Source organism: Myzus persicae, unplaced genomic scaffold (genome assembly GCF_001856785.1).
Source record: "Myzus persicae strain clone G006 unplaced genomic scaffold, MPER_G0061.0, whole genome shotgun sequence".
Lineage (NCBI taxonomy): Eukaryota > Metazoa > Arthropoda > Insecta > Hemiptera > Aphididae > Myzus > Myzus persicae.
Window position 1 is genome coordinate 151100 of NW_019101405.1, and position 15687 is coordinate 166786.

The 15687-nt window shown below is 27.4% G+C and overlaps 2 protein-coding genes across 2 annotated transcripts; one reads left to right on the forward strand and one right to left on the reverse strand.

The window, feature by feature from the left end:
• Positions 1 to 6312: 6312 nt before the first annotated feature.
• LOC111028965 (LMBR1 domain-containing protein 2 homolog) lies at positions 6313 to 13344 on the forward strand. The gene is made up of 12 exons (XM_022307765.1): positions 6313 to 6486; positions 6683 to 6846; positions 8028 to 8195; positions 8770 to 8980; positions 9057 to 9233; positions 10715 to 10889; positions 11112 to 11293; positions 11370 to 11503; positions 11563 to 11668; positions 12564 to 12765; positions 12831 to 12926; positions 12993 to 13344. The coding sequence occupies exons 1-12, from the start codon at positions 6313 to 6315 to the stop codon at positions 13175 to 13177; spliced, it is 1974 nt and encodes a 657-aa protein (XP_022163457.1). The 3' UTR covers positions 13178 to 13344.
• On the reverse strand, positions 9222 to 10693 carry LOC111028966 (WD repeat-containing protein 92). The gene is made up of 2 exons (XM_022307766.1): positions 10056 to 10693; positions 9222 to 9960 (listed from the first exon to the last, which is right to left on the reverse strand). Exons 1-2 carry the CDS (start codon positions 10456 to 10458, stop codon positions 9293 to 9295), a joined length of 1071 nt encoding a protein of 356 aa, XP_022163458.1. The 5' UTR covers positions 10459 to 10693; the 3' UTR covers positions 9222 to 9292.
• Positions 13345 to 15687: the final 2343 nt, after the last annotated feature.

Sequence of the window (15687 nt, forward strand, 5' to 3'; positions counted from 1 at the left end):
ACCAGATACCTATACTTAAGTATACCTACTTTAATACTTACTTTATTTCTAATCTATGATAGTGTTGATCAGGGAGCTGCTAATAACTAATAAGCTAATGGGCTGAATGGCTAATTAGCTAATAGCTCTCTAGTGTTGACTGATCGCAACCCAGACTTCCTTTCTAACTTCCTTATTTCACTATTTCAGGCCTCAGGGTTAATGAGTCATAGGCATTAGGCACGGATTTCTACCACGATAGAATTGTCTTAATTTTTAGTCCGTGGACAATGTTCATAGATTTATGGAATATGCACCAGTGACTTAAACGGGGGGGGGGGGCGCTGAGGGCTCAGCAGTTCCAGAATAAAGAAGAAAATAATTATTTTTTGTGAGTGTCAGATGGGTTATGGGTACCTAGTAAAAGTAAACACAGATTTATTATACCCTAGGCACTAGCTGTATAATAAAATAATAATAAATAACATTATTTCATCATGGATCTATTAAAAATATCCCATATATGCCCATAGTAGTAAAGTGTAGGTCGCATGTGGCAGTGATGGCACTTATTTGCTCCCAGGTGGCATGTTCTCAGTAATCGTTCAATTAGTCCAGTTTTGAAAAAAAGTTTGATAAAAAGTCCCGATTAATTTTTATTATCTGACAAAAAGTCCGAAAGTATAAAATATTCTATTCTATTATCATTTTTATAATTATATTATTCATTATATAAAGGTATATGGTATATAGGTACTATAGTAAGGGTGCGGGGAAACTGGGGGCTCGCGAGCCTTTTTTTATCTGGCCCGACTCAGCCCGAACTACATTTTTAAATTAATGCTAATTAAAATGTAAATTTTGAATAACCCATTTTTTTGTTGCTTTCTATGCTTAGGCCCTCTAGATTTTAATTTAAAGCATGTATTAATTTTAATATTATAATAATTAATTATATTTATATTATATATTTTATTTAATTATATTAATAATGTTTTGTTGGATTTCGTCATTGACTAAGTACTCATAACAATTAATACATACATTTAATTAAAACTGAAAGACTATTCTATTACATTACCTACTATGTTATTTGTTAACTTAAATGAAGGTGGCTTTACAAATATTATAATTACATACACAAATTTAAAAAATAGAAAGATTGATCACTACAGTAATAATGATAATAATTACCTAATTAATAAAAACCTAGAGCATTTTTTTTATATTTTCAGACTTTTTGTTCGACAGTTAAATTTTGTTCGGGATTCCATATTCCCATATTGTTCTCTGATATTCCAGAACACGAGTACAAAATACAACACAATGATAATATGACACGATACATTTTATTTGCTTGACAGATGTCAAGATTATAATTTTGAATATTTTACATCCCACTTATCTTCGTACTACTACAGTACTACTAGATACAGTACAGTAATACACCTTCACACAATTATGAAAATTAAGGCTTAAGATATCTTAATTCTTATTTCGTGTGAACAACCATTATAGGCATTAGCCCAACGACCAAAGATAAGACTGTTCTATTATAGAATTATAATTATGGTGATTGGTGCGGTGGATTTGTAGTTGGAAAAAAAAATCCCCGGTTTAAAAATTAATTATAAAATAATATGACGGCCAAGATACATTTAATCAATACAAATTAATATTTTATAAGATCATTTTATGAGTTAAATTATTATGATATTATTAATTTATTTCTCAAGAAAAGAATACTGGGCCTCACAGAGTATTCTCGTGTGAAGGTCCGGGAGTTATATTATGTGGTATACAGGTACATATATATAATAATAATATCGCTTAAATTGATTACTATATAAAAATATACGAAATTAAATAGATTGTATGTTAAAAATTATAATAAAAAACGATTACCTACAGTCCTACACGTTCAAATATTGTGGTATGTTAAAAATTACTTATAAATATTAAGTACCTAAACAAAAAATAATACACATGGTGATTATATTCAAGGCTAGGCAATTTAACAATTTTTTTTAACTCATTAAGTTAATATAGAAAAATGTAATTCAAGTTTAAAGTTAAAAATGTACCTTTATTTTTTTTAAACTTGTTAAAGTTACAATTTAATTAGAAAACAAAAGTAACCTAATTTAGTTTTTTTTTTTTTTTAAATGTCGTTTATTTATGAAAATTTACAATCTATACAAAAATGGTACAATAAGCAAATGTGAATAATGATTAAAAGTGGCGATGAGGGGAGTACAATGAGTAGAAGTTTCACATTAGAAATTCCAACATGGAAGGTAATTTAGGGAGAAATAGCAATATACATGATTAATGATTTAATGTGCATTGAGAAGATTATAATATAAAATTAATGATTATACCTACCTACCTTTTTTAAAAGATAACAAATAACATACCAAACAATTCAATAAATATCTTACAATTTTTAAATAAATGTTCAAAAGTAAAACAATACAACCAAAAACTCAACTCTTCAACATTCATACTTCAATTGTTATAATAAAATCATGATAATTTACCAAATATTTCAAAATATAATACTTTTAACTTTTAGCCCATGGTCTCTATCCATTCTAGTAAATATTATGAACTACCCATAGATAATATATATAAATTATATATTATATATTATATTATACGCATGTCACATATACAACTTCATGAATATGTTTGAAATTATTACAAAAATTAGAAAATATAATAGAAGATGAACAACATGCAATGCAAAATTTACAGTTTAAAGTTTTGAGCTTATTAATAACACAGATAATCCTTTTCGTGCAATTTTTTTGTTACCTAGCTAGTGTCTTTCTAAAATAACGATATCTTGTACATAATATGTGTATTTGTATATTACTGAAGAATGATGGCTGTTGTTTGACAAAGTTTATTTATTGAAAGATATCGGAATTTTTGTAAAGTTAAAATATTTCATCATAAGATGATAAATGACACTTTAGAGCCTAGAATCTAGATAATTCATTTCCTAAAATCTAAGTTCAATTATTTTAATGATAATATAGATCTAATACCCAACTTTTAATACCATAATAAACTCTTTATTAACTACTAACTTTAATCCATTTAATATATTTTTTGTTTATAACACAGTTTTGTGAATTTTAAGCAGTGATTGAATTAGAAATAAACTAGAAGGGAATGCGAAAGTATAAAAAAATTTTTTTTTTTAATTTTTTTTAATTGAAATAAAACAATCATAATGTAGTTCAAAATTGTTTTACCAAATAAATGGTATTTTTGTAATGATTTTATTTAATCAAGATGGTGGTTGCTGTAATAATTGGAAACAAAAATTAAGAGTAAATCCTCAAGTATTACAAATGAACATTTGAAGTTCAAATTCTTATGAAATGTATATTTTACACAAAATAGTGGTTAAATTGCTGTTCAAAACTGTAGGAAACTCATAATTTTACCTACACAGGTACTTAAATGATCATTGTCTACACTCAATGGCAATTTCAATTCCTAGTTGGTTACCTATATAATATGCATATGGACCACCACACTACCACGATATTACAGGTTTAAATTATTTACAACAATGGGCCAAGTCATTGCTGTAATTCTATGAATGAAAAAAAAAATTTAATGGTAAGTAATAATATTAATAATGATTACCTAAGTAGAAATGACGAATGAGTTTACGAACATTACAAACGTGTATGGGGTATCTACTGAGTTAATTGTTATATTTTTATTTTATTAATGACGCGAATACCCCTATAACATTTTTGTCTATAATATATAGTTATATAATATTTTCTGTGAATATGCAATATAATAAGTAATAATTATTATTATAAATTATTATTTACTAATTATTATATTTAATATTTCAGAATTTTTTTTATAAAATGAATTATTACAAAATTGAATTTATTTCAAATCTGTGGCTTAAGAAAATAATTAACTTATGAAAATAGTTACTGAAAAACACGGGAAAAAAATAAAAATAAAAATTTAACTCGCCGAGTTAGAAGTTACTTCTGTAAAAAAGGAACTCTTTTAACTTGTTAAAAGTAACTTAACTTATTAACTCGTAAATGTCTTGTTATATTAGTCATAGCAGCGATTTATAATGTTATGAGCGATTGCTGATTTTACTAAGTTAGACACTAATTGTGCTGTTTTACATTAGGTATAGAACAAAGCTCTCTCAACCTTTTTTCTATAGTTTGGGATAGCCCCAAATGATAGATTGTCACGTATTAAGTACTTATTTTCTATATAATTTTAATGCTATTGTTATTTGTTTTAATTCAGGTATCTATTCAAACAGTGGCGGCGAGAACTTTTTCGACAGTGAGGCAAGAAAATGTTAGTTGCAACACGCACGACCCACCTTTTTATTTTGCACTGAGCCATGGGGGGGGGGGCTACGCCCCACACCCCCTATTATAATTCTATATCAAATTAGCCTTTCTAAAAATGAATCCAAGTTTCTGCTTGGGAGTTGAGACTGCAATAATAACGTTAATAACAGCAAATGAGCAAAACATTGTATTACTGACAGAATGTGAAAACAAGTCACTACTCACTAACACACAGTCGCGATTCATATTTATTAATACTAATCAGTTATTGGTCGTTTCTGGTTAACTGTGGAAAATACGTCTGAATGTCAGGTAAGCATTTGTTTTATTTATAAACCATGTTCATGTCTATACTCTATATGAATATGACTATTTATATATTTATTTATTTGATACGTTGTGTCACTCAATATTTTTCAGAACTGACTATCCACTATAGGTACCTACTGGCTACTCGGTACCCACCCACCACCCCTTTTAGCATTGCGCCGCCACTGTATTCAAAAATAAAAATCTATGAAAAAAGGTCTCTCTAAAATCAGTGGGTAGTTCGCGATCTACCAAATAATGTTCTTTTAGACCTCGGTGATTAATAGAACGTCGTGTAAAAAATGTTTTTAAAAGTGATTATGTATTTCAAAATTGTATGTAGCTATTAATTGCATAACATAAAATGATGTATTTTTAGTGAATTTAGGATTATTTTTGATTTGGGAACCACTAGTTCTGTTATCAAATATTGCTAGTCGATAACAGAACTTGCGTCTTATCAAAAATAGCAAATTATGCTGCCAACTTTATGCATGATCTATAATTATGTCGTAGATTAAAGTAAATAGTAGTATGAATTAGAAATTACCAAGAAGGACTTCGGTGTTTAGTATATGTTGGTAGTAATATATTTTAAACAATCAAATCATTTAAAACGTCAAACACTAACGTGTCACTCGAAAAATAAACAAGACAACTTCCTAGTTCCTCAGTAACTTTAGTACTTACTGTACTTGAAAGGTTTCCGTGTGGTAGGTGCACAATTTGTCCATAGATAAGAATTATACAATATTTTATCATTGTTCTTTGATATTATTCTATGTTATTGTTATTTGTTGTCTGTTGAATCCGATCGATGTATGACGGACGATACGAATATTTTTTTAAAAGTTCAATACTATTTATCAACCGCTTAAAAAAATAATGTATTCTTATAATTTCCAAGTGGGAAGGACCTAAGTTATTGGAAGCAGTCCTATTCACACACTTAAACTTAATGCCTACCAGATTTATAGTGTTTGTCATCTGTTAACTGATTCAGTTTGTTAATCGTTATAATTCGGTAAGTTATAAATATATTTTTTATATCAATTACAAGTAATCATTTTTACTATGGACACTGAACCCTGTTTGAAATTCTGTGTTTTTTTCAACATTGGAGTAGTATAATAGCTCATCAACTCGTTGTTCAATGCTCTAGTATTATAGATTGTGATAACGATATTTTTCACACTGTCCTATAGTTCTTGAAGAATAAGTTTTTCACCAAAAATTAACTTCTTAATTAAACATTTCTGAGATATTACCCCTAATTTAAGTAATATTTATTGACTAATTTGGGTTTAACTTTGAACAGACCCCTGAATTATTTTTGGTCAAAACTCAAAATAGTCCAAAAGCAAATACAATGTTAAAAGCATTATAATTAGATGATATATTTATATTTGAATTTTAGTTGGTATGCAGGATGACAAAACATCTCCTGAACCACCAGTGGAAAATAATTCAAAAGTTTTGAAAAACTCCATATCAATAAAACATTTTGTACCGAAAGTTGGATTATTGCATCACAGGGAATCTTTGCAATTGATACTATGTAAACCCAAATTAATGCCATTGAAATCTATGACATTGGAAAAATTACAAAAGATGCAATCCGAAGCAGAAAACAAATTGTCAAATAGATGATTAAATTAGTTTTAAAATGACTGTGGGAATATTTAGTGCTGAAGTTATATTTGCTTTTATTTTAACTACGGTGCTACTTAACCGTTATGGCAATTGGAAAACTCAAAATATTGTTGTTACAACAGCCGTGCTCATCGCTTGGTATTTTTCTCTTTTAATTATCTTCGTTCTTCCCATCGATATATCTTTGGTAAGTTCATAGATTATTATAAACATAATATATCATAGTGTTATACCTACATTTCATTAAAAAAATATTCATTCAATTTTGATTTCTATCACTTAATGAAAATATTAATCTGACTGAAAGGTTTATTTGTATACATTATTTACATAGGTTGTTAACATTTGAATAATTAATACATGATTATTATTCTGAATTCTAGGCAGCTTATCGTAAATGTGTTCAAGATGCGTATAACCATAACGATAATACTACAAATTCTAGTCATGAATTATCAGCCTGTAATAAACCCTGGAGTTATGTGCCAGAATCTACTTTACCAAAAATGTGGAGGGTTGTTTATTGGACTTCCCAATTTTTAACATGGTATGTAGTGGTGTAGCCCATAAGTTACAGTAAATTCTTTGTAGGTACACTGAACATTTCATAATTTAAACTCTTTGATGCTAAATAAAAATTGCTTGATAAACACATATAAAATATTTATTAGAAAATGTTATTACCAAAGAAATTATAATCAAACCCTTAAAATACTGTATATACCTATATATTTATTTGAAAATTAATCAAAAATATTTATACAATTAAACCAATACATTTTAACTGAAAAAAACATATTTAATATAATATTATTGATAAAAATTTGACTTAAAGAGAACTTGCATAAAATATTTATTGTGATCACATAATATTCATGTAACGATATTAATCTAATCATTTTTTTTATATCCACATTTTTAAAAATAGGTCAAGCTTTACCCATACAAATTGTATTATTGAAGTATGAAACTTCTGCTTTTTACTGGGTTTTTAAATTATTTAAATAATTTGAAATAAAAGAATTAATACTGTGAAAGCTTACATAGGGTACTGGAATTAAGAGGACGTTATACCCGCATGTGTTGTCTCCTTCGTGCAAGTGCGTAACATACCAAATTTTAAGCTCAGCAGATACGTTTAATTCAGTTAGCTTAAACTTTAGAGTGAATTGACCTCTTATTTAAATTAAAGGTAAGATTATTACGGAGGGCTTTTCATGGGCTTTTTATTATGTTTTAATTTTAATAAGAGGTCAATTCACTCTAATTTTTAAGCTAACTGAGCTAAACTTGATCTGCTGAACTTAAAATTTGATATGCTACGCTCTTGTAAGACGGAGACAACACATGCTTGTATCCTGTTAACTCATTAGTACATTTTGTAATAAGTAGTTAATTATTTTTAAACAGATAGACCTCATAATCCTTGTTTCGATCAGTTTTGCTATGTCTGTTTGTTTGTCATGGTGAAAGATAACAGTTAATCTTTCACTCATTTTCTCTCAATAGTAAATAAGAGCTACAAATTACAGGCATTACTCCAAAATATTTTGTGTGTATCAAAGTGTCTATCCTACTTTTGAACTCTCTTTTGCTGTTACTGATGTCACTATGATTCTATTTTTATATATTTAATGTTTTATTTGTATAACATTAAATTTGCAATATGTTAAATGTATAATGTATACAGTAACTATATTACAGTTATTTAAAATTATGTATGTTTAGGTTTATTATGCCAGTTATGCAATACTATGTGAAATCTGGAGAATTTACATTGAAGGACAAATTAAAAAATGCTATCAAAAGCAATACACTCTATTATAGTACATTATTGTTAATTGTTACAATACTTATAATCTACATTGCTCTTAAGCCAGGAGTGCATTTAGATTGGTAGGTATATAAAAGTTTTTTTACAGATATCAGGTACTATAGAATAATAAATAACAACAAAATTATGTAAATTAAAAAGGAATATAAATTAAAATAGGTAATAACTAAGTATTATATTTATAATTTTATTTAAACATAAGGTTATGAAGATATTTGAATTTAAAATTAATCAATAGTTTATATTAATTTTAATAAAATTATGATTTAAAATGAAACTATACTCTGTTCACAATAAGAAAACAACCTCGTTCGTGCATCTCCCACCTTGAGGCTGGGAATGCGCAAGAATTGATCTCTAGTTTTGGTCGCCGCCCAGTTGCATTTTTTTGTGAACAGAGTATATAAGTTATTCAAAAAATAGGTTGCTTCTATATTTATCATACAAATATTAATTTCAAATTTAATTTTCAATGGAGCCTTCAGTTTTTTTCAACTTAATTTAAATACAAATAAGGGTGATTTATACACTGTTAAATTCTGTTAAATGTTGGCTATTTCAACAATTAGAAAATTTTTTTTTCTGTTATTAGAATTATTATTAATATCAAAATATTATCATTTTTATTTCTTTTAGGCAAAAATTAAAAGCTATCGCATCATCGGCTAGCAATACATGGGGATTGTTTCTGTTAATATTATTATTAGGTATTGCATTAGTGGACATTCCAAGAGAATTATGGCGTTCTAGTCAAATTGATTATACATTGAGAAAAGTTTACTTCAAACTGTCAAAACTCAATACAGAAAAGTTAGAATCTGAAGGAGCTTTAGAAGATGTTCTTGAAGTACTTATTTACTATATATTATATTGTTTTATATAAAATACGAAAAATTAACTAAAATTTGGAATTTTTACATTAGTCAATTAAAAGTGTTAGTATCAGTATGAGTCCAAATGATGCGTTGTATGATTGTTTTCAAATCATTTTGAAAAAAGTTCCTGAGGATCAACGAGATTTTTTGAAAAATGTGCGGTCTAATTCAAGGAATCATACAACACCTCCTTCAATTGGCATGCTAACTCGACTTCATAAACAAGTAATACAAGAAAGAGATATTATATTAAAAAAAATATTAGATTAATGATAGTAATGAGCTTAATACAAGTTGAGTTTTGTTAAAATTAATAGCCTAATGTTTTGATCAAATGATGTACACAATGCTAGACCTAATTTACTGGGACACCATCGAAAATTATTGATTGGTTGTGTTGATATTAACTGATTTTGAATTAATTGTAATTTGCCTGGATTTGTTATCTTGTCACCATCAGATTCAGTTTTATATCTGTCTTCAGGATACATATATTTCCATAAGTATATTGAACCATTTCCTCCAGTAGTAGTAAATATTTCTCGATTTTGTGGTAGATGTCTGACAGTCCAAATAGTATGCTTGTGTACATTATTTTTTATGTAACCAAAACCTTTTGTAGGATGTTGAACTTTAATATCAAATACATAAAAATGTGATTCAATTGTTGTGGCTATTAGTTTATTCATTTTAATGTCTCTTCTATCAAATTCTAAACTACAAACTCCATTTGAAACATTGGTTTCCCAGCGTAATGCCATTGCTCTTAAGTCTAACATTTTTATGTCACCGTTATCATAACCAGCACAAACGATTCGTTCTTCTGAATTGTAGGCATTTCCAAATGCCACTGTCCAACAATCTCGCTTTGTAGCACCGATTGCAGTTTCCATTTTTGCAACTGGTAGTTTTTCTCTTGGATCCCATATTTTGACTGAACCGTCCTTCCCACCTTAAACAGTTAATTATTTTCATTAATGAGCAAAAATTGAATTTAAGTAAATAATAAACAATAACTATAATACAAATATTATAATGTTATTATACCTGTCACTAATTCAGGGGCTCCGCATCCAATTCCAAGCCCACCAATACCATCAATACAATAAATAAGTCCTTGGTGAGCTTTTACAGAATAGAGTGACTTGGCTGAATACTCCAAGTCCACAATTTCTAAGCCACCTTCATAGTTTCCAACTGCCAAGTGTCTTTTATTACTAGAACTTGCTTGAAAAGTAGCACATTCAATGGCAACTGATTTCTCATACTCTTGAATAGTTTGAATATCATTATCATCCAATGTATAAATATTTATAACACCTTTCAAGTTTGGTTTGCCACCAACAGCTGTGAACTTGGCTGAGTTGTGAATCCATTGACAATCTTTCAACTGATAATTTACAGACTTCTCCCTGTGAATAATAATCTGAGATTTGCTTAATGTATTCATTTTTCTAACTTATTATTACATTTGAGTAAAATATTCAAGAAGAAATTATAGTGAGTGATGTGTAAATATTGTTGCTATGGTTACTTATGAATTGTATGAGACGTCAATGAAGCACCTTTAAGTGTGTGATACAATTGCTAGTAGATATCAGATTTATTTACCTATTTTGTTATCAGACTTCAATTAAATAAATATGTATAAAAAAAATTACTATATACTTACATATAAGAATTTATATAAATATATATTGTTTTAGTTGATTGTAGCTGTGCATATGTATCATCGTACTGAGACACAGGGCAGCCTAATGCTAGAAAAAGCTATTTTCTTAGAAGATATTAATTCAAATATGACATCTAGAGAACGAAAGTTTAAAAAAATGTTCAATAAACCTTCAAAATTCAATAGTTATGCAGATACATCAACAATTGGTGAGTTAAATTTATTGATAGTTAATATTTATAATTTTTTTTTCTCTTAGTTATATTTATTTTTGAATTTATCTATGTATTATAATTATTATATATTCTATACCAAAAACAATTTCAAGCTATTCAAAATTTTATTCTAATATATTATAACTTGCTAATATAATCATATCCATATTTAATTATGTATATTTTATATATAATAGTCAATTTGTTAATTTGTAGAGTGGTATTGGTGGTGTCGTTTACATCCTATGATGCTTCAAGCTTTATCGGTGATTACTGGTATACTATCAGTTGTTATTGTGTGGTCTGAAATGACATTTTTCAAAAAGCAACCAGTGCTCTCTATTTTTGCTCTCATGGTCAATATGGCAAAACAAAACAATGATTATGTTATGATACAGGTAAAGTACAAAAAAAACTCATTTGAGATTATGTATAAGTGTTGATTTTTTATTGTCACCAAATTGTAATTTCCAGGTGTTATCTACATTGTCAATTGCTTATTTGGCATATTGTACATATTCTACAATATTTAAGATAAAATTACTTAACATATACTATCTAGCACCAAACCATCAAACCACTGAAAGCAGTTTAATTTTTTTTGGATTGTAAGTATTTTCCTGGTTGAATTTATTTGAATTGTAATCATTAAATATTACCATTGTAGGTTATTGAGTCGTCTAACATCACCAATGTGCTTAAATTTCCTTGGACTTATTCACATGGATAGTCATGTGATAAAGAGTCGTATTCTTGAAACTGATTACACTCAGGTAAAAATTTGTTATTTTATTAGAATATAGACAGTGGTTTAAGTCAGAAAAAATTTAAAGGGGTAGGTACTGAAATCACCAAAAATTGAGGAGTGTTCCAGTGTTTTTTTTTCCAAAGCTTATACTTAATTTAACTGTTTTAAGAAACTCACAAGATATAAATCTCCATAATTGTGTTTACCTTTGTTCAAAAGTTCCTTTCTTCACATTATATACTTAAGTTTTTTTTTACTTATAACTAGAAGTCGGATTTTTATGATTTTACATATTTTTTTCTAGTCTATGCAGTTTAATGGGAGTGAGAAATCTTTACGAATCATGAAACACAGAATTCACAGGAAAAAATTTATTTTGCATTAAAATGCATATTTTAGCGGTTAGAGAATATTTAACACGTTAGAGAATGTTTGAGAATATTTTTGTAATATCCGGCATATAATGAAAATATTTCCCGTGTATCAGCACTTTGATAAATACAATGTTCACATAATGATTTATCATCGAACAATATATAGTTACTAATTGTTATTGTAAAATTAATTAAATTAAATATATTTAAATCAAATTAATAAAAACTGAATTTTTTTTTTAATATTAAAAGAATATTTTGCATATTTAAGGATGTAAAATATCATATATCTGGTATTTTAAAGGAATATTAAGAGAATATATTGCTTATTTTATGGGACATAAAAACATCATATTTTAAGGATTTGAAGAGAATATAAATCTGACCTCTACTTATAACTAAGAAACTGGCTTACCTATTTTATTTTTGCTCTTATTCATTTGTACCACTTAAGGTTATTATGCTCGCAGTTTGTCATTCACTTTTTTAACTAGATATCAATAATTTTAACATTCTTTTACCTTACTTGAATTATTTTCATTTTAGATAATGGGTCATATGGATGTTATTACAATAATCAGTGATGGTTTCAATGTATACTTTCCAACTCTTATACTTGCTGTATGTTTAGCAACTTATTTCAATGTTGGAACAAGAATATTGTCCATATTAGGATTTCCTCAGTTTTTGGAAGATGATGATTTGGTTACCGATTATATTCAAGAAGGGCGTTTGCTAGTTGTTCGAGGTAGATTGTATAATACTGTACTAAAAGCTATTAGTTGATGCTCAAACTGTTAATTTTGAATTTAGAAAAAGAAAGGCGTGAACGTAAAATACGAGGCAATGAAATGCGTCGTAAATATAGAGAAAGGTCTATACCAAATACAAATGAAGATGTTGAAGAAAGTATGTATAACATAATATTACTATAGCAAAAAATGTCTATGATAATGATCAATAATGAATTATTAGGAGTTCCACCATCTCGGAAAGACAACATGAAATCATACTTGTTGGATAATGCTGATCCCATTGATCGATCCTATCATAGCTACAGTACGAATGATACTCCTGAAGTAGAAAGACAGTTGCCCAATGTGAGTACAAGACCTAACAGTACGTGGGTGCCACCAAGGAATATATTCAGTGATTTATAATTTTAGGTGAAAAAATTATTTTATATTTCTATGAAATGCATTGCCATAAATATTTTCTGTATGTTGAATTCACTGAACTGTAAATACGGAACACAGTAGAGATCAATAAACTTGTCCCACTATTGGACAGCGCCATATTGGTTTTGTTTCTATATACTGTATTATAAAACATAACGTATAGATTCATTATTACTAAGAATTTTATTTTTCTTGATATGATTTCAATGAAAATGTATCTAATGAAATTAAAATGGCGGCCTCCATGTAGAGGACACTTTATGATGCACAAATTATATGCAATGCATGTTTCATATTTACAGTTCAGTGGTTGGATTTAAATGTGTTAAGATTAAAATAATTTCTATTTTAAATGTATTATTATTTTTCTTCTGATGACAATTTAAAAACAGTTTTAATATTTACTACATATATTATACTATTAAATTATATGAAAATATCTGTTTTTAATAAAATATATTAGATTTAAAAAGAATATTGTATTTTGATGTAAGGTATAAATGGTTTTTAAATTAAGTCCAAAATTAAAGGAATTTTTTTTTATTGCAAATTTAAATAATAACACTTGAATTCTTAATTGATACTTAGAATAAATAAGAACTACAAGGTAGTTCATTATATATGTGTATTATAAAAATAGTGAAGGTATTGTGTACAAAAAGAACACTAAGCAACACTTAGAGCACAATGTCTGGTTGAAAAATGGTAGGAAATGTGTAAATCTATAATTCAAAATATGCCAATGAGTTAGTAAATAATTTGCTGAATAATATGCAAATGTATCAAGATTTTAATATTATTGTAAGATTCTACTTAGATAATTTAAGCACACGCTCAACATTTATTTTAAAGGTGTACATGTGTAATCGAGCAATATAAAAGCTATATAAATTGTTAATGATAATATTTTACTAACAAATTTGACAATTCTAGTACACATAAATTAGTAATAAATTAATATTAGTAATGATATTTTATTATTTGGATATAGTTGGATAGATTCTATAAGTTTATATTTTAGATTCTGAGCGGAGCGATGAATGTATTGATTTTACAATTATGTGTGTTTTTAGACATACATTTTTTTTGTGTCTATCATCATGGTTTCTTCAGTAAAAGTGCTTAGGTTTCCTTCAACAGCAACTTTTCTGATAGGAAAGTGAATCAAGTTGGTGCATTCGGGAAGTCTACATTTAAAATTCTCAATAGTTTACAAAAGCAACAGGAAAAACGGGGATTTTTAAGCAAAACCGTTTTTCGAAAAAATCGATTTTGGTTTTTAGTGTAACTGACAAAAATGACCATAGGTAGATGCAATTTTCGCTGAATATTTGTGTAAGCATTTTCTGTACACCATAATATTTTCAAAATATTTTGATTTGCGTTTAACTATTTTTAGGTGTATGAAATTTTCAATTATTATTTGTTTTTTTTTTGAACTCAAGTCGATATAATAATTTTTTATGCGAGTTTAAACATAGAATTTTGACAAAATTCGTAAAAATCATGATAATTAGCAAATTAAATTTTGTTAGAAATACATAACAATTTTTCTATTTATATCAAAGATTTAAAAATTGAATACAAGATTTATTACAAGTTTGTCAAAAAAAATTTTTACCGGAAAGTCAAATTAAATTTTTATGAGCGGTTAAAGTTGAAATTTTGACAACATTGGATATTCACTCGATTTCTCTTATAGTGATTTTCTTATTTTGTTGTAATTCAAAAACGAATTACTGTAGACATTTGAAGTTTACCCCAAATGTTTATTTCATCAATTCATATACTTGATACAATTTTCGAAATATTTTGACTCGTTATAAGCTGTTGACGGACATTTTCAATTTTCATTATTTTTTGCTAAAAATGACTATACAATATTATTGGTTGGGTCAAAAAGCATGAAAATTGAATATACTAGAAACTTGATAACTTGTTACAATAGCAGTTGAAAAATATTAAAAATACATTAAGGCACGATTTTTTTTTACAAGCATTTAAACTTCAAATTTCGACAATATTTATCAAATTAAAAATTATTTTGTAATTAAAAATTTATAAAATGTTCAATTTTTATAGCTAAGGATTGAAAATTTAAAACAAGGTTCCACTTAAGCAGTTTTTGCAATAACTAAGAAATCTAAAAAATATATGAATACAGACAATAGGGTCAGTATACAGGTTCAAATTTGGACAAAATTGCATATCAACCCAAAGAATAACGTTTATCATTCTGTTGTGATTCGGTTCCAAAACAGCCCATTTGTACATAGGTGTATTTAATATTTTCCCAGCATCACTGATAATTTAAGAATAATATTAATTCAACTTACCGGCTACCATATTAATAATAAGTAATAACTATAAAATATTCTTAACTGACGTACCGTCTCCGCTCAGAATGGTTTTTCGTAGATAATGATAATATGATATCATTGAATTCAAATGTAATACCATCAATTACAGCGACCTCTTAGACACCTAATGTG

Excerpts from the sequence above, each read along its gene's own strand:
- LOC111028966 (XM_022307766.1), bottom strand. The coding sequence starts at position 10,458 with ATGAATACATTAAGCAAATCTCAGATTATTATTCACAGGGAGAAGTCT. Across the intron at positions 9,961-10,055 it reads AGCCCCTGAATTAGTGACAG|GTGGGAAGGACGGTTCAGTC; the intron begins GTATAATAACAT and ends TAACTGTTTAAG.
- LOC111028965 (XM_022307765.1), top strand. The coding sequence starts at position 6,313 with ATGACTGTGGGAATATTTAGTGCTGAAGTTATATTTGCTTTTATTTTA. Across the intron at positions 6,487-6,682 it reads TTCCCATCGATATATCTTTG|GCAGCTTATCGTAAATGTGT; the intron begins GTAAGTTCATAG and ends TCTGAATTCTAG. Across the intron at positions 8,981-9,056 it reads CTTTAGAAGATGTTCTTGAA|TCAATTAAAAGTGTTAGTAT; the intron begins GTACTTATTTAC and ends TTTTTACATTAG.